Source organism: Chelmon rostratus, chromosome 19, assembly GCF_017976325.1.
Source record: "Chelmon rostratus isolate fCheRos1 chromosome 19, fCheRos1.pri, whole genome shotgun sequence".
In the NCBI taxonomy this organism is placed as follows: Eukaryota; Metazoa; Chordata; class Actinopteri; order Chaetodontiformes; family Chaetodontidae; genus Chelmon; species Chelmon rostratus.
This window is the reverse complement of record NC_055676.1, coordinates 17,020,562-17,039,567: the sequence shown is the minus strand read 5'-3', so window position 1 is coordinate 17,039,567 and position 19,006 is coordinate 17,020,562. Positions and strand designations below refer to the sequence as shown.

Below are 19,006 nucleotides of genomic sequence, written 5' to 3'. Positions count from 1 at the left end.
CAGCTGCCGTACCGGAAGTGTTACCGAGGAGCAACCTCGTGTTGTATTGTGGGAAGTGTTCCCATAACAGCCATGGCCGACCCCTTCGGAGACGGGTTGTTCAGCGTGTTTGACGAGGAGCAACAGCCTACCACGAGCAAAAAAATACCTGCATCTTTGGCATCAGATATAGGGTAAATTATTGGCTTTTCGCAAAATAATGTTTGGATTATGAAATGAGGTGAATGGATTGTCCAGGGAACCTGATCGTACCATGATGTGTGCTCGTGCCAGAGAGAGAAACAGTCCCTAACGTCAACCTGCTAGTTAGCAAGTAAAGTTCTTAATTCAAAACCAGAAAAGTGTCTGATTGTGCTAATAAAGATCAACTCATATATTTTTTTTAATATTTGTTTTTGTTATGTGAGATACCATGTTTAATCCCATTTTTGTGAGACTAGAAGTCCAAAGTGACGTGAAAACAGTCTAGCTAGCATTAGCTAACCGGGTCTAAGAACATGCTCAGTTAACCACAACGCTGTACCGGTGTGTTTTTCTCTTATACAGGAAACCTGTGGCAAAAAATGGCACTGATAAGGATGCTGGTTCCTCTGTCCGGGCCAAGAGGGAGGCAGACAGTGACGGTGGAGAGGAGGTGGTGTTTGGGAAGAAACCTCGACATGAAGCAGCCTCTGCTAATGACCTAAAGTGAGCTGAGTTGCATCTTAGCACTGTGTGCCTGTGCAGAGAGTTTCGGTGCTGATATAGCTTGTTTCTGCTGATACACTATCAGTTGCAATTAAGTACACATAGCCATAACACAGCGCTAAGTGCAAGTACTCATGTACTATATATTATTTCCATTATAAATATTTAAGAACAGTATTTCAGTAGTTAGTAGTTAGATCCACCTCAACCAACTGCATTAAACTGTTGCATACACATGAAAACATTTCTTACTATAATCTGGTACTATAACACTTTGAAACACGGCCATATGTGGTGCTTTTAGTACCCATGAAACTATATTTAGCTTATATAACTAATGTGCTTATGTCAACATTTGAATGCTTTTATTTTTATTTTAACAGATTTTTATGTAGAGATATTTATGTTTGCTTAAGGAAAGGACCTGAGTTCTTCCTCCACTGGAACTAATGCTAAAACTTAGCTGCCCCGAAACAGACACTACCCCCATGAAGGTCGAACATTCAGATATTGTTTAACTGTTTTTTACTTCAGTCTTTCAGAATTTATGCCCCAAGTGAAGGTGGAGCAAGTTGAGACTGTCGAAGGATGCTCACATGAGGTAAAGAAAGTGAATCAAAGCAAATTTATACATTGATGACAAATAGAAGGAAAAACTAGCAAGGTGTCTCTGTAAGGTGTTGGGCACCACAATGTGCCAGAACAGCATGTGATTTACATAATTTCTATAACAAAGATTTGTTTTTTTTTTTAAGTTTGTCTTCTGTCTGATTTATCTGATGTTAACTGTCAAAACCTGGATTGTTAAAAATTCTGTGTTTCCCTAACAGGTCGCCCTGCCTGCCGGTGATGAATATAAACCATTGAAACCGCGAGTGGGAAAAGCTGCCAAGGTATGATACACCTTTTAAGTTGAGTCTTCTACTCTTGTGTTTCTTTTGTTTTGACATTTCTTGCTTGTCTTGCAGGAGTACCCTTTCATTCTTGACCCATTCCAGCGTGAGGCTATCTTATGTATTGACAACAACGAGTCAGTGCTTGTGTCTGCACACACTTCTGCTGGCAAGACTGTCTGTGCAGAGTCAGTATCTTCAATAAACATGACATCGCAGTTGATTGGGATTCTGGTAGTGTCGGATTAGTAATCTAAAATGGTTTACTCTTAAATCCTCCTCTTGTAGATATGCCATTGCACTGGCCCTCAGAGAGAAGCAGAGAGTGATCTTCACCAGCCCCATCAAGGCCCTGTCCAACCAGAAGTACAGAGAGATGTACGAAGAGTTCCAGGATGTGGGACTGATGACTGGTGATGTCACCATCAACCCCACCGCCTCCTGCCTCGTCATGACAACAGAGGTAAGATGCAGTTACGTCTAAAAAAGGGTCATTATTACCTTTGTCAAATATCACTTTGATGTGAAGGTGGTCTTTGGAAAGTGTAGAGCAGCGTAGAGAGGTTGGTCTGACATGGTAAACTGCTTTCCTCACAGATCCTGAGGAGTATGCTGTACCGAGGCTCTGAGATCATGAGGGAAGTGGCGTGGGTCGTCTTTGATGAGATCCACTACATGAGAGATGCAGGTGTGTACAGAACACACACGGCGCAAATAACGGTTCTTCAGTGTGGTTTGGAACATTCAGAGTCATGCAGGAACCGCTCATATGAACAGATTCATTCTTTGGAGGATTGTATGAGTGATTTGAGATCATTCGTTTCCTCTAACAAAGAATTTGCTTGTAGGGACAAAATTCACAAGCATGTCATGTGTGCCTTTCTCCACCGGGCAAAAATTGCTATTTGACCTGCAGTCATAATGTCTGAATTTGTGCTTTAAATGCATTACAAAAATGAAACAAAAATATAATGTATAACTAAAATGAAACCAAAGAGTTTTTTTTTTTTGGATTGTATCATTTACATTGTCATATTTCAGCTCAGCTGTTTCTTTAGTTCAGTAGTTCTTAGGAAGATTTTGCCTCTTTGACAGCTGGCCTAGAGTTTAGATACAAATACAAACTTTTCCAAGCCTGTTGTTTGTAACCTATTCCTCTTCTTTCTGTGTGTCTTCCTGTGCATCTCAGAGCGTGGTGTTGTGTGGGAGGAGACCATCATTCTTCTTCCTGACAATGTGCATTACGTCTTCCTGTCAGCCACTATCCCCAATGCCAAGCAGTTCGCTGAGTGGATTTGCCACCTACATAAGCAGGTGGGATATTGTCCTTTCATGCATTATAAGGGTTAAGTTACTTTGTCCCTCTTCCTGTATGTAATATGAGCAGGTGACCATCATCTATGTGTATGAAAACATCAGGAGTGTTTTTTTGTTTTTAATTTATGAAATATTTCTGTCTCATATCTCTTGCAGCCATGCCACGTAGTCTACACAGACTACCGTCCCACTCCGCTGCAACACTACATCTTTCCAGCAGGGGGCGATGGACTCCACCTGGTAGTTGATGAGAATGTAAGGTCACCCACAAACTGCAGATGCTGGATTAGGTCAAGTTATGACAGTTGGCTAATTAGTCCTATAAAAGACATGTGTTTTGTCTCATGTTCATCATATTAGCCATCTTCTTTAAATTTCAGATGCATCCACTTTGTTCACCAGTCTTCACGTGATATACATGACACATAACATCTGCTTATTTTGCTTTTCTTCAGGGAGACTTCAGAGAGGACAATTTCAACACAGCTATGCAGGTGCTGAGAGACACAGGGGATTCTGGGAGCAGCAGCGGAGGGGGCAAGTGGGACCCGAGAGGACGGAAAGGAGGCACTAAAGGTGTGTGTGTGTGTGTGAGCTTTCAAGCCTAAAATGTGTAAATGTCTTACACTCAGTTTTTTACATCTGAATTTGTGTTCACGTTACTAACATTCGTCATTTCTGTAGGTCCGTCCAGTGTGTTCAAGATAGTGAAGATGATCATGGAGAGGAACTTCCAGCCTGTCATCATTTTCAGCTTCAGCAAGAAAGAGTGTGAGGCCTACGCTCTGCAGGTGGCTAAACTGGACTTTAACAGAGGTATGTGTTTTTGTAATCCTATCTTGTACAAGCACATGTTCTGTTTGAGTAGGTATATACATCACTCTGGTTGTTTTGTGAAATGCTTTTCTTGTATAAGCTCCATGTCAGACCCTTGAACATCAGTGGCACATGATGTGATTCACTTATCCACTTTCCTTTTTTTCTTGCTAATCAGAGTGAGGTCAAATTGTGCATTAACCAAATTCAGCAAGAAGTCAGTTAATGATTTTTGTATGTACAAAGCATAAATTCTGGTGATTTGACTGTGATAATGTCGAAAATATTATCCAGATTTGACAACTTTGATTCGTAGCCCCCTCACTGTACATTTCATAATGTAATGGTATTTTCTAGAGCTGCAGCAAGAAGTTGATTAATTGATTCGTAGATAGGCTCTTACTCTGTACTGTACTTTCACTGCACTAGTCAGGGATCAGATATGATGGAGTCACACTGAACAATGAGCATGTTTGTGGTTAGATGCAGGGGATGTTGAGCAGATTGTCTTTGCACATTGAAATGCCAAAACAAATAAAGTTGTGTGATAAATTGCTGTGAGAGGTAGGGAGGGAGTTGAAATTAGGCAAGCAAAACCTCTCACCAAAATGCTAAATTGTTGGCAAGCCGAGCTGGATAAATCCTCCCCATTGAGTGAGTGCCATATGGCTTATTGTGCCTGCGCAGCTGGTCCCGCTGCTTGGTCCAGTGGATAAGTGAAGTTGCCTCATGAGGACAAATCTCTGCAGGATGGGAGATAATCCAGCAGTAGATTGAGTTTGGCTCATATCTACCTGCTTCAGGCTTTCTCGCTGAAATAAAACATGCATATGGAGTCGTACTTGGGAAAATTTTCCTCCCTCTTCTCGGTTTGTTTTCTCTGTATTGTGACATTTTTCTACAAACGAGGAGGTTTGTTTTAATGCTGAGCTCTTCCAGCGCTGAAGGCCTCTCTTCTGTCAACTCTGCCATTTTTTTCATCAATCTTGCAAAAGAATAAACATGGAAAAACTCTGCCAAACATAATTTCTCATTTCCAACATTTCCGAGTCTTATGAGAATTTCCTCTCACAGACTGTCTTTGAAAATGAAGCACATGGTATCCAGTAATCGTTAATTTCATTAGATTAAACGAAATGTCACTTGATTGAGCAAAAATGTTGAAATGAAATAATCTTGATTTGTAAAGAAGTCAAATTATCCCATTAACATTTTGCATAATTTAGAGAAATAATAAGCCTTTATAACCAAATGTGAGGTTTTTTTATGCCTACAGAAGAACTGTATCACACATTTAGCTGACATCATGACTTGGAATGACCATTGGTACCAACCTAACCATTAGCACTTTGAAATCGTGAAAGTTTCTGTCTTTGTCTGTCATTTAGAAAGTCATAGGGACCAATTCTCTCTAGCAAACAGTTGAGAAGCCAGATTGTTTAACCAGCATGTATGTAGGCAGGTTGTTGGTGTTATGCAGTTCCTCTGTTTGTGTGTGTAGGTGGGTGATAATGAGGAGAGGGAGCCACGTAGCTCTCCTGGTTTCTCCACCCCTCCATCCCCTCTCTTCTACCTTTTCTGCCTTGTGCTTTCTTTCTTTCCTCCATCCATATCGTTTGCCTCCGTCTGTTTTTTGTGAACACTAAAGACAGAGCCCCCCCCTCTCTCTCCCTCTCTGTGACACATATTTTCTGGGCAGTGTTTGTGGAATGGCAGAGCCGTGTTGGAGTCAGGGGACCGGCTGGTGCCGAAACGCAAACCAGCTGACCCAGTGCACAACTACAGTGTGTAACAGACAAGTTATAGAAGTTTTGGTTGGTTCATGCAGAGACTTGGCAGGTGAACATAGACCCAGATTTTGTTGTTGTTGTGGTGCTGACATGCAGCAACAGTAGTTTTTTTCTGTTGTACAGCAGCATCATAGTTGTTTTTGACACCAATGATGAGGTCTCAGCAATTACTGGACACATAGCTGTGAATTTGGTTTGGATATTCATGGTCCACACAGGATGATTCCTTATGTTGACTGACCCCTGGATCTTCTGTCCACTGTTAAGTCAAATTTAAGTCAAGTTTGGGGGAAACTGGTACAGCAGATGAAGAAATTTCCTGAGCTTTAGTCCCAAGGATGTGTCAAACTCCAAAAACACTCTACGACCCTACATTTCAAACACAGCCTCTCAATATTCATTTGATCCTTTCTGACTGGTATGTGCACATGTCTTTAAAACTTGACATCTCCAGTTTGCAGTGCAGGGTCCCTGCACCAGCTTGGACACTATAAATGTGTCACTTGAGTAATTTTTTCACACTCGACAGTGCTCTCTCCTCAGCCAAACAAGACATTTTTGCAGGCTGAGTGATACTTAGCGTAACTAGTTAACTGATTTTCATGCATGAAATCAATGAAGGTGCCCTTGAAGTCCCAACAAGATACCCTGAAACGACTGACCATTGAAGTTTGCCATGGATAGTCACAGTCCCCTGACCAGGCATCTTTATGTTTCCTTTTCAGATGCTCTCTAAGCTTTCCTTTCAAGACTTTTCGCTCTCTGCGGATGGCTCCAAAGTGTTTGTTAGTGCATTTTCGAGCAGCGTAATGAAGTTTGCAGCCTCTAGGGGCTGCAAGCAGAGCTTTATTAGGCTCTGGGCTCCTTTCGTACCCCTGCTCTGTGGGTTACGTGTGTTATTAAGTGCTCGTGCTGGCTGTTTAACTGGAGCCATTGACTTAGCTTGGGCTGACTGCTCTTTTTTTACATTGGCCTCTGTGCCTGTTTGTCTGTGGTATTGCTTTGTTGTTAAACCTCTGAAATAAGTCCCATTGACACTGAAGTCATTTGACATTAAAAATAAATACTGGGCCATCAGACTTTGTGGAAGTCCAAGTTTCTGACTAACACGGGCACAAGAGGAAGGTTTCCCAGAATAGTATAATGAATAAAGAACGACCTGTGACTCAGTTTCCACATGGATAGAGCGGGGCAGGGATAGCCAAGCCGCCACAGCAAACAATTACTACAATAATAAGACACTGGTGGTGGCACACTCACTCACGTACAACCTATCACAATAATAAAGAGTTGGTTGAAAATGTGGCAGCGGCCGACCGCCCATTTGTTTTTGTAGTAAGACCACAGCTTCAATCAGAGGCTTTAAATAGAATCAGTCATCAGTTTAACAGCATGAAATATGTGTAAATATTCTGAAAAAGTTAATAAGAAATTCTGCAAAATGACATGAATTAGAAAACTGTCGTGTTGAAACACATGACTGCGAAATCAGATGAAATCTAGAGTCAACACAGACAAATGCAGCAGCATCTTTTTTTTTTTTTTGCTTAAAATTTCCCTGCAAGCATTTCTCAAAATAAAAACCCTCCCTGTTGTTCCACATGAACCACACATGCCAAGAGAAATTACATTTGGTGCAACATTTTAATATTACCCCAAAAGTGTGGGGGAGTTTGTGGATGAGCAGTTGAGACACACAGTGTTCATGTCAGAAATGGCTTTGGGCTCATCTTTAGAGCATTTTCTGAACAGCTGTGAGAAGCTGTTGTTAAGAAATGCCCTGTTTGTTTGTTCCAGATGACGAGAAACATCTGGTGGAGGAAGTGTTCAACAACGCAGTCGACTGTCTTTCAGACGACGACAAGAAACTCCCTCAGGTGAGGCGAGCTGGTCTTTCTCACACCGTCTTTTTTCTAACCATCCACGTTGTTCTCGCTCCAGCTTCTGAACCCAGCATCGCCACCTTGTAAAAGCTCTGAAAAATGGCCTCAGCACTTCCCTCAAAGCCATTTTCTGCTAAGAGAAGACAGTTAAACCACCTTAATGTAAATACCTGCACACACAATGTCAACACGGCCTCAAACACAGTGCTCCTGTTGTTCTACCCTGCTGTGTTGAGTCACATTATGAAAACCAGCCGCGTTGAGGTAATAGTTGTCAGTGGGTAGACCGCTATGGCACGAGCAACGCCAACAGTAAATCACTTTTCCACTACAAGGATTAGATGCTTTTCCACTCTCAGCCTCTCTGGTGCTGATGGCTGTGATTGTAAGAACGAACTGCTGAATTTGCACCATCGTTAAATTTTATGAACAAACACTGCTCTGCCTCGCAACGCTCCTGGTGTTCCTCAGGTGGAGCATGTGCTGCCGCTGTTGAAGAGGGGGATAGGAATCCACCACGGAGGCCTGCTGCCCATCCTGAAGGAGACCATAGAGATCCTTTTCTCTGAAGGCCTGCTCAAGGTGCGACTGTCTCTGCATCAAAATGCTCATCAAAACACGCCGACGTTTTTGACCACAAGGGGCGCTATGGAGCTGTGTCAGTAACACGCCAAGAAACTTAGCAGTGTGTCAACAAAAGTGAAGTGAAGAAGACTGTGAGCGTGCAAACATGATGCTAATAGTGCAACATTTAAAATGCTTTGAAACTGGAATCTGCAGGTACTCACGCAAAGAGGAGCCAGGAATATGTAGATTACTGAAGTTACATAGCGTAGATAGAGTTTATCTACACATCTTAGAAGATTTTATTTTTTCTCACTAGCACCAACGTTTGTTAAGTGCATCCCAAGATTTAATGACTGAGTACACCACCGTCTTTTTTGGATGTGAAAAACTGGCTTTCTGAATGTTTTACAAAGAAAGAAACTCATTCAGAACATTCACTAGGATGCACACAAAGCCTCCAGGTTAGAAACGCTGAGTGCGAACATGCATTTGTTTCAAAGCTCCACAGGGCACCTTTTCAAGCAGGGTTGAAAAAGATTTTCTGAGAATAGTGTGATGAGATCGTCCTAATGTTGTTGTTTTTTTTAACTCCCATCCCAGGCCCTGTTTGCTACAGAGACATTCGCCATGGGCATAAACATGCCGGCTCGCACTGTGCTCTTCACCAGCGCACGCAAGTTTGATGGCAAGAACCACCGCTTTGTAAGAGCACACACACGCACAGTTATTGTCACATAATAAGTCAATGGACTGATGAAATGGAAGATGAAAAATGTACTGAATGTTTTCCCCCTCATCCTGCGTTCATGCAAAATCCTAACAAGTACATTATGTTGTAGATCTGCAATCTTCATAGCTGTGGCTGTGGGCACACATAACCAGGAAGATGAGCCCAAAAAGTGTAGTTTATGTAAACCAGGCATCCTTTTTTGGAAACGCTTCTCTGCCTTTTGAGGGAAGCTGCTGTTAGCCCATAAACCTCCAGTAAGGGAACAAAGCGAGGCTAATCTCCCGGTTCCTGTTCCTTCAATGAGTAGCCAGTGAAATAGAAACGCTTCCCGTAAACTGTGCTATCTCTTTAAAACTACAGCTCTGCCCTGTGTGCAGTGTGGAGTTGTCACACGGCGTGTTGCTGTGAGGCCTTTATAAGGTCTTCAAATCCTGCAGCTAGCATCGCCACATAAACAGCCACGTATTGTTTATAAGAGCTGGGGGCTGTGTGTGGAGCTGCCGTCACTTTGAAGCACCCTTCATCTTCACTTCATACACATGGAGTTCAAGCTCACACACACACACACACACACACAAAGGCTTGAAGAGAATGTGTGTGAGAGAAAGGAAACTGCCCTCCAAGAGGTTCATCAGGAACATCTGGTGCGTCCGATGGTGCCAAAGCTCCACGCAGGCACTGACACATTTAAATACACACGTCTCATTCCTGAAGCACACTGTGTTTCAAATCAAGAGCTGATCTCATGGCATGCCTGAAATAAAGATCAGATCATTTCAACACAAAAATAATCTTATCTGCCTTTTTTTTTTTTCTTCAAGCATTTTATTGCTCAAAGAGCAGTAGATATGTGGGGTTTAATCAGAGCCATGTGCGACACAGAGAGCTGTCCTCACAGGCTCGGGGAAAACTGGTTCAGTCTCTTCCTCATGAGACAGTTTCAACATCTAGATTTCTGTTACTAATGCAGACGCTTAGCCAGAAACTAATTGTAGAAATACCTTTTCTATTTTCCCAAATATGTGGTTATATTCTCAGTCAAATATGTAATTTATTATCTCCTTGCCTTTATACCTTTTTCTCTGCAGTGCAATTTCTTTTCTCAGCCTGTCTCAGCTCAACAAATGCTCATTTTATCTCAGGCATAGAGAAGCATCCGCTAACATTTTTCATTCCGCTCGATGTCGTGCGTGTTTTCATGTGCTGTAGATTACATCAGGTGAGTACATCCAGATGTCTGGGCGAGCTGGGAGGAGAGGAATGGACGACAGGGGCATCGTTATCTTCATGGTGGATGAGAAGATGAGTCCAGCTGTGGGCAAACAGCTACTCAAGGTGCTGTGAACACCAGTTGTTTGAAAGAACAAGTTATTTTTCTGAATGTAACTGCAAGTCATTGATCACATCTTTGCGGACCACTTCGCTGCTGTCTACACGCTCTTCCGCTACAAGAATAGCCCCTCTATCCCATCAGTAAAGCATATTTCCGCTGTCTCGCTGACAGTTAGCTTGAACGATTGAATGGAACTTGTCAGAAGTGACTCTTAACTTGTTCTCTCTATGGATCATCAGGCCATTTGGTGCTCCATCAAAAGCTTGACAACATACAGTCACAGAGGCTCTTGGTCTTTTGTCTTTGATTTGACACATTAATAGCTGCTATACATATGATGCTGCATAGCTTTTGAACAAGGTTGTGTTAATGTAAAACTGTTGCCTGACTCCTGGGGTGTCTTGGAGAGAGCTGTCTCTGTGGTTGTGGAGTTTCAGATTTTGTGATTGCAAAATCCACCTCCATATTTAATTTGGGGAAAGTGACTTCAGTCTGCTTTTATTTAGACCTTCCAACATAATCAAAATGCACAATTAACCACAGCTGTATATAATTACAATAAGAGCATTTTCTTAATGTTTATTTTTGTTCTGTCTGGTTTTTTCTGTGCTGTGCAGGGCTCAGCAGACCCTTTGAACAGTGCCTTCCACCTGACCTACAACATGGTGCTCAACCTGCTGCGAGTGGAGGAGATCAACCCAGAGTACATGCTGGAAAAGTCTTTCTACCAGTTCCAGCACTACAGGGCTTTGCCTGGCGTTGTGGAAAGTAAGCATACGTCCATACTTTACTACAGCACAGTCCAGGCTGGATGAGCAAATACCCTCCAGAGAAACCCGATGCTAGAGTCTACTAATGTAATGATATCTGCGTTCTTGATTAGCATGTATTTCACATCTCTCTGATTTGTGCTGTAGCACGAAGCTTCCCAGAGGCTGTATTTAGCATAATTCAAAAATGACAAACTACTCTGTTTGATGAGATGTGCTTAACACTAAAAAAAAGCACAGTTCTGACTGTTATGACTCCAAGTTGACAATGATTCCACAGATGTCTTTCATTATAAAGTGCTATGAATTATTTTTCATGTGAAGAGGTTGGTGTGTAGAAAAGCCTTTAAGAGATGTAGATGTCCTTAAATGTAAGTGAGTTACTTTGCATGTCCTTGTGTGGCCTAGCCCTAGTTTGAACTTCAATCGTATTACTGTTTTTTTGGTGCAGAAATAAAGAAGTATGAGGAGCAGTACCACGCCATTGAGATTCCCAATGAAGAGGCCGTGGTCACTTACTTTAAAATCAGACAGCAGCTGGCCAAGCTGGGTAAAGAGATACAAGAGTTCACCCACAAACCCAAATACTGCTTGCCCTTCTTGCAGCCTGGGCGACTTGTCAAGGTAGAGTTTCAGACACTTGCAGGTTGATGACAATAATTATGGATTTTCACATGTCATTTAATGGCTCCCTTTGTAATCTCTCAGGTGAAAAGTGAAGACGCTGACTTCGGCTGGGGAGTTGTTGTAAACTTTTGCAAGAAGACTAACGTGAAGGTAAGACAGTGTCGCATGTGTCTGAGTCCACTTACCCATGGCTGTGACTAACGTGCATTTCCCCCTTTAGACCATCACAGACTCAGAGCCGCTGTATGTGGTAGAGGTTTTGGTCCACTGCAGTAAGGACAGTGTAAAAAATGCTGCGACTGAGGCCGCTAAACCTGCTGTTCCAGGGGAGACTGGAGAGATGCAGGTGGGTGCAACGAAAACACCCTCAAAGCTTACTACGTACACAGATATGACTACATGTCTCTGTAGTCAGGGTGACTGCAACTCTAATCTTTTTTTTGTTTTTACCCAGGTGGTCCCAGTGATGCTCCATCTCCTGACTTCCATCAGCTCAGTTCGCCTTTACATCCCCAAAGACCTGAGGCCCTTTGACAACAGGCAGCTCATGCTCAAGTCCATTCAGGTATAAAATGCAGCCATCTTGAAGCAAAGAGCTGGGAGAACGCCAACGCTAACACTAAATGCTTGCTCTTTCCTTTTCTTTCCCTCCAAACATTTTGTCTGCAGGAGGTGCAGAAGCGTTTCCCAGATGGCGTTCCTGTGCTCGACCCCATAGATGACATGGGCATCAAAGACCCTGCGCTGAAGAAAGTTATTCAGAAAGTGGAGGCCTTTGAGCACCGCATGTACTCCCACTCTCTGCACAGTGACCCCAACTTGGAATCTGTCTATTCCCTCTGTGAGAAGAAAGCTCTGGTGAGTTTTCAGTTTGTGTGGAGGGTTAAAGGTCAGCCATAGAAAGCCCTGATAAATGTCAAACATGGTTATTGAAACCTGAATTACTTTTTTCCTTTCTTGTTCTCTTTATTGGCTACCCTTTTGTTGGATTAAAATCAGTGACCTTCCATTGTATTTTCTTGCCAGACAGGTTGGGTTTGGCCATATGTGCTCATATAGTATAGACAAACACAGGAAAAAAGCAAGGCTGTTATTCCTGCAGGGCCAGTTATAGGTCAGATAACAGATAAAGCCATCACATCACAGCGAGCATGGGAAGAAATCCCTTTCCACCAGGTATCCGTGCAGTGAGTCTAAGTCTGTGCTGTGTTGTTAAGCAGAAAGTGGCCGCACTTCCTTTTCTTTTCAGCATTTTATTGTCAGGCAGCAGCATAACTACCTTTCAATTATAATGTGAAATCACTCACATGATCTCTTTTCCCTTAATTCTCTCGGTGCTTTCCCAGGGAACTGTCCAGAACAAAACATAATAAAGTCATTAAATGCTAATCGTTAGCCAATATGGTCTCAACAGTGCAATCTAGCACTGCCATGCTCGCATTTAAACAAATGTCTTTTCTATGACAGATTTCTCCCAAAAAATGATGTCAAATATTAGCGCTAAAATGTAAAAATATCAATACGTTCAGTTTGTTCATGTATTCACTTGTTTGAAGTAACTTAACGTCACTTATAAACAAAACTAAGAGTCTACAGCCATGCTAGAAGCTTACTGTGCTAAGCCATGAAGCTAATGCTAGCATAGCAACGTGTTCACAGTGATAATGCCCACAGCGCGAACATGCTAATACTTGCAAATGAGGCTGATGGGAATGTCGTTACTTTTGCAGATATTTGGTCATAAATCAAAGCATTAGAAAAAAATTATAGTTAACTCAAATGTCAACCTCATTGAGACGCGAGAGGAAGTCAGAAAAAGTCCAGGGCAAAGATGAGAAGTATAGCTACACATACAGTTAAAATAATGCAGTTGCTACACTTCCTGCTAAAGTGAACGATAGACAACGGCATGAGAACACACAGTACTTAGTCCCATAATAATATACTGGCAACACGACTGTAGGAAGCATAGGAAAAATACACAGTATAATGGTGGAAGTGTAACATGTACCTTTCAAAATAAAAGCATACACCTGATCCACATGCAATTACAAAATCATACTGTTCATAATTTAGTGCAACACATAAAGAAAGTTCAAGGACCCAGTCACACTGTTCAATTCAGTTCAACTTGACTTGAGGGAGTTAAAAAGGAAAAGCACAATAGATGCGAAACACCCACACTGGCTTTACCAGTTGAGGGGAAGCAAACCAGACCGTGTTTGACAATTTGCATAAACATTTGCATCCTGCTGTGGCCTGGCCGTGCATTATGAAATGACGTGAGTTATGCAGTACCGTGTAAACTGGATTACTTTGTTTGATTGGCTGAGTGAGGGTTTAACCTGCTCCTCTGTTTGCATCTCTTCGATCCCTGGACGGCCCTCTGCAGCTAATCCTCAGTCTCATTTCTGCAGCTGACCCCTGCTTTGACCTTTACGATGCTGTTACCACAACAAGCAGTTGTTCGTTTCAAAGCTCGTGTTTGTGGTGATGCTTTTTCAGCATCAGAGAGATTAAATTGCAAGTGATTTCTTCACTGACTCTCATGCAGCCGCCAGTTCTGAGAAATTAGGATATTTCTCTGAAATATAAATCTGCTTTTTTTGTGTAATAAATCATGCTTTTTGTGCATGTGTTTGCTTCTTTGGCTCTGAAGTTTGTTGTAATGAAGAAGACTAAAGGTTAAAGTGGAGAATGGACATTGTGGAGGACAGATAAGCAGGCAGATGTTGGCAGATAACTCAAACACTCCTCTCCATCACTGTGACAGTTAATGTAGTGCTGGAAATTATCTCATACACAAAACAGCTGGCAGTTATTAATAATTTTAATCTTTTCCAGAAACCATGGAAGAGCTTCTCCAAGTTTACATCAGGTAAAGGTTGCATAGTGTAACACCACATATGTTTGTGTGTGTGTTTCAGATCGCAGCAAACGTTCGAACGGCCAAGCGAGAGCTGAAGAAAGCTCGCACCGTCCTGCAGATGGACAAGCTGAAGTGCAGGAAGAGAGTTCTGCGGCGCCTCGGATTCGCCAGTCCGTCTGATGTCATCGAGATGAAAGGGCGGGTCGCCTGTGAAATTAGCAGGTAAGGAAGGACCGAGCGCACACCAAACGGACAAACTGAGATCTGCTGCTTAGCATTGAGCGATGAGTAAACTTTGTAAAGTCAGTCGGCTTAGCCGTCCCTGTAGCCTGTAGACAGACGCTGCAGCTGATTTACCGCCGTGACACACGGACGCTGACAGCGGAGGCATAGCTGTTTGACTTAATCACGGCCGGCAGTCGCCCCCTCTAACAGATGAAGATAGTCTGCGTGAATGTGGAGCTTGTTCGGCTTCAAAGCTCTAGTCTGAAATTGTTTATGGCACCGGCTTAAGGAAAACTAACTTTAATGTACTGCATGTGAAACTGCTGTGTGGAGAGGCTTATTCATGAAACATGAGGATTTAATAATAATGAAGATTTAAGAAAGTTAATTTGATTTAATGTCGCAGAGGTTTGTTGTTTTTTTTGTTTTCTTCCAAAGTCTCAGTTTGTTGTTGGAGCAGCTGATAACGGAACAGAGCAGAAAAGACGTCCAGCCTTCAGTTAAAACTGGACTAAAAGTTTACACACTATAACCTTTATTTTAACGGCTTTTAAGACCAGATTTTCAACCAGCTCCACAGGAGCTGCTGGAGTGATTTTTTTCTGGCAAAAACCCTTAAAACGTGAACTCTTGCATACAGTAGTGTTATACTCAGCTTTTTAAGCCAGGTGCTGCCACAGTAATAGTCGCTTGTCTGCTTCCACCATCTGTCTTTTTGCTGATGAGATAAACACAGATCTTGTTTGGTGAATGTGTTGTTGTTTAGGGAAGCGTGAGTCCTGCAGGGGCTGAAACACGAGGGAACATCTGCTCTCACCTGTCCTTACTTATTCCAACGCCCACGCCACACGAGGAGGAGATCAGATGCTGTCTCATAAAGTCATAAAATCATCTAATCATTCACTCTGTGTGAATCTTTACAGCGGCGACGAGCTCCTGCTGACGGAGATGATTTTCAACGGCCTCTTCAACGATCTGTCTGTTGAACAAGCCACGGCCCTGCTGTCCTGCTTCGTCTTCCAGGAGAACGTACGAACAAACGCACACAAACACGTCTAATTCCTCTAACGCTCCACACACACAGACGTTTAAGTCTCCGAGATAAACAGTTGATTCCCACACATTTCGGGCTCCAGTTGGATTCTTGGCCCCTTCCCCTGCGCTGCAACCAAAACAGAAACCTGAGGGTGGTGTGTGTTTGTTTTACCTAATGAAGCCTGTTCTCACAATGAGGCAATCCAGCCTCGGATGGTTTAACAAACCTTTGCTTTGGCTCTGCATCAGCTCAGTCCTCACAAAACCTGTGTGTGTCTGTGTGTGTCTGTGTGTGTCTGTGTGTGTCTGTGTGTGTCTGTGTGTGTGTATACAGCTGCCGCCTGTCATTAAACAGCACCTGCTGCTAGTTTAGCTCGAGATGACAACAAACGATCCAACCTGTGTGATTTCCAAACCTTTCACACACTCTGACATTAAAGTCATCCAGTAAGAGTTTAAAGGGATTCAGGTTCAGTCGATGATTGAAGGAGAAATCCTCTCATCCCCATTGTGGACTTGTGGATGATCCCCCCAATCCTGTGACAGGCAGGCCTCTCAAAAGCAGTTCAGTGCCAAAAGGTGATGCTGATAGCACACGCAGACTTGGCACACGTGACTCGGTCGACCTCTTTTGTTAAAATGAGTTTTGCATAAAAAAAACACAGAAAAAAATTATTATCTGCAAAGTAAGGTATGGAAAAAAGTCTAATTTGGTAAAAGAAATATGCTTCACTTTCGTCAGAGAGTTAGATGAGAAGATCGATAACACTCGCACATCTGTTCGTTCAGCCGCAGCCAGTTAGCTTAGCTTAGCAAAAGAGCAAACCCGGCCAAGAAATAGTCCTGCACATACAGCCACTTTGGACAAGCTGTTTCCCTCTGTTTTCGGTCTTGTTGCTCAGCTAAGCTAACTGGCTGCTGGCTGTAGCCTCACACTGAGCTAAATGTGACAGCGGTAACGATCTTCCCATTGAACTCTTGGAAGGAACGAGAACTGCTCCTCTAAGAGAGGGCTGTGAGGTTTTGAAAGGAAAGCCGAGGCTCGTTCCCTGTGAAAGCCTCTATTATTAATACTGGGAAGTTGAAACAGACGCTAACAGTCAGGCAGGTGCTAATGTAGACCAGCTGATAGCTAAAGCTGCTGGAGGGAACGTTCAGAAGCTTAATTTGAAGTTATAAAATGAATAGTTTCGTCTGGAAAGACGAGCAGGATCAAATGTTTAAATGTCAGCAGCCTCTTTACTCATTTCATTGACATGCTCAATGACAATAAAGACTCTTGAATTGATTGAAACAAAGAGAAGGCCGAGATCTTCGATTCTGCGTCAGAGTCAGTCAGTTTGGTATAAGGGCGTTTGTAATACAGATTACGAGTCAGTGCTATCACAGCATTAATGACGTGATTTTTGCCCTCCAGGCCAGTGAGATGCCCAAACTGACTGAACAGCTTGCAGCGCCTTTGAGGCAAATGCAGGTGAGACGACGTCAAACAACCCTGACTTTGCTTCTTATTGGTGAAAGCGTGAATTGGGTGGAAACGCGAATGCTGTCGTTTCTGTCGTGCTCAGGAATGTGCGAAGCGAATCGCCAAGGTTTCCGCAGACGCCAAGCTGGAGGTGGACGAGGAGACCTATCTAAACCAGTTCAAACCCCACCTGATGGATGTGGTGTACGCCTGGGCTAACGGGGCAACGTTTGCTCAAATCTGCAAGATGACTGATGTCTTTGAAGGTACGCCGTTCATGTCAATGTCATCATTACTTGTTTCTTTGCAGTTGCTCGTTATAGTTACATTGCTTTTCAAATTAAAATGTAATAAAATACATTGCTGTGCTAAAGTTTAAACAAGTGGTTAACAAGTGGAAGCAGTCTGTAGCAGAGGCCCCTTATCGCTTTCCAGTTACTCGCAGTCGAAACAAAGACTGATTTCCGCTAAAAATTTCATTTGACGGTTTAATTGTTAATGGCCCCAAAAGGCAAAAGTGTCCAATAATTCACTAAATATTGTACAATACAGTATTTCCCGAAGTAGATTAGAGAAAACGATAAGATAACACTTGATTAATCCCACACCAAATTAAATTGTTACATACAGCAAACATAAGAGACGTAGGAGTCAATAAAAAAGGTATAGAGAAAAAAAATAGAAAAAAGCATTGTATATGTTCATTATATAAGTGTATGGGAATACTGCTGCCACAAGAGTATAAAAAATATATGTTGCCTTCAGATAAACGAATAATAAATAGTGTTACTATTGCACAGTAGAAGAAAAATATATAAAACAGTAAAAAATATGTAGTATTGCACAATATGTGCCAGTGCCACTCATCACCTCTTTAATCATCTCAGGACCCCTTAGATGTGCCTGGTGACCCTTCAGAGGGGCCCGGCCCTCAAGTTGGAACTAACATTCCAAAGGCTGTTAGAGGCTCACTAACTCATTTATCATGTGTGGTTTGATTTGAAGTCCATCACAGTTTCTGCCTCTGTGACCTCAGCTGTGAACGTGGTGCAGAGTTGAGAAACTCGAGGGAGTATGGGATGTGCTCATGTACGCTGGCGAAGGCATGAGGCGGAGAATTGAGAAATCACTGAAATTTTATGTTACTTCACTGACACTTTGTTTTACAGGTCTGTAATTTCCTCATCATTTTCTGGAGAGTTTTTCAGAAAAGAGTTTTATTTTGTCACTAATTATCAAGAAATTTGGAATTTCCTTGAAAGAAATGCTTCATTTAAACTGAAGAACATATTAATTGATTCCTCTTTGATTTGTTATTGGAAAAATAAAATGTCCATATGTTCAGTAATAGCATGCTTGTGAGCTGGTGTGCACTCACTCGCTACAATCAGCTAATTGGAACTAATTAACCAAAAGCACATAAACAGTCTCTATGTTCCTCGTGATTAGAACCAAATCTGTTTTTTTTTATGAGAAACCTCTTGGAAATGATCAGGAAATTGTGCAGAAATTCTGGACCCGTTCGGAGCGTTTTGTAATCGAACATTCATTATAAGTTAATGCTGGGTTGTGACAGTAAAATAAAAAGCAGTGTGTGTTTGTTTGTGTCCTTGTCTCCTGCAGGGAGCATCATCCGCTGCATGCGCCGTCTGGAGGAGGTGCTCAGACAAATGTGCTCTGCAGCCAAGGCCATAGGCAACACTGAGCTGGAGAACAAGTTCGCTGAAGGTAAGAAACATCAGAGCAATCAAAACATCAATCATTCCACAGGAAGTTCATTTGCAATGGTTAAAGCCTCGCATGTGAATATTAGCATCATTTTATACTCCTGGATACTTGGGATGTTGTGATGGATGTTTGTCTTTTTCTGACTTTTCTAAATCGTCTCTCAAGAAAAAGAATTGGCAGATTAATCGGTAATTAAAAATTATTTGCAAACCTACATTTTAGGCATTATTCAAACCAAGTGGGTGAATAATTTAAGGCCCGCTTTTTAAAA

The 19,006-nt window shown here is 42.3% G+C and overlaps 1 protein-coding gene across 1 annotated transcript in view; it reads left to right on the top strand.

Moving 5' to 3' along the window:
* Positions 1-57: 57 nt before the first annotated feature.
* mtrex (Mtr4 exosome RNA helicase) overlaps positions 58-19,006 on the top strand; it is a 19,726-nt gene continuing 777 nt past the window's right edge. The window contains exons 1-26 of the mRNA XM_041960902.1: positions 58-173; positions 547-687; positions 1,222-1,288; positions 1,518-1,580; positions 1,656-1,768; positions 1,869-2,043; positions 2,178-2,268; positions 2,770-2,894; positions 3,054-3,152; positions 3,353-3,473; positions 3,582-3,713; positions 7,301-7,380; positions 7,858-7,968; positions 8,554-8,655; positions 9,893-10,018; positions 10,634-10,784; positions 11,238-11,410; positions 11,495-11,563; positions 11,634-11,759; positions 11,868-11,978; positions 12,083-12,271; positions 14,341-14,504; positions 15,431-15,536; positions 16,960-17,016; positions 17,111-17,273; positions 18,631-18,735. Coding sequence (XP_041816836.1) covers positions 73-173; positions 547-687; positions 1,222-1,288; positions 1,518-1,580; positions 1,656-1,768; positions 1,869-2,043; positions 2,178-2,268; positions 2,770-2,894; positions 3,054-3,152; positions 3,353-3,473; positions 3,582-3,713; positions 7,301-7,380; positions 7,858-7,968; positions 8,554-8,655; positions 9,893-10,018; positions 10,634-10,784; positions 11,238-11,410; positions 11,495-11,563; positions 11,634-11,759; positions 11,868-11,978; positions 12,083-12,271; positions 14,341-14,504; positions 15,431-15,536; positions 16,960-17,016; positions 17,111-17,273; positions 18,631-18,735 — 3,061 coding nt within the window. The 5' untranslated portion in view covers positions 58-72. The remainder of the gene's footprint in view (positions 174-546; positions 688-1,221; positions 1,289-1,517; positions 1,581-1,655; positions 1,769-1,868; positions 2,044-2,177; positions 2,269-2,769; positions 2,895-3,053; positions 3,153-3,352; positions 3,474-3,581; positions 3,714-7,300; positions 7,381-7,857; positions 7,969-8,553; positions 8,656-9,892; positions 10,019-10,633; positions 10,785-11,237; positions 11,411-11,494; positions 11,564-11,633; positions 11,760-11,867; positions 11,979-12,082; positions 12,272-14,340; positions 14,505-15,430; positions 15,537-16,959; positions 17,017-17,110; positions 17,274-18,630; positions 18,736-19,006) is intronic.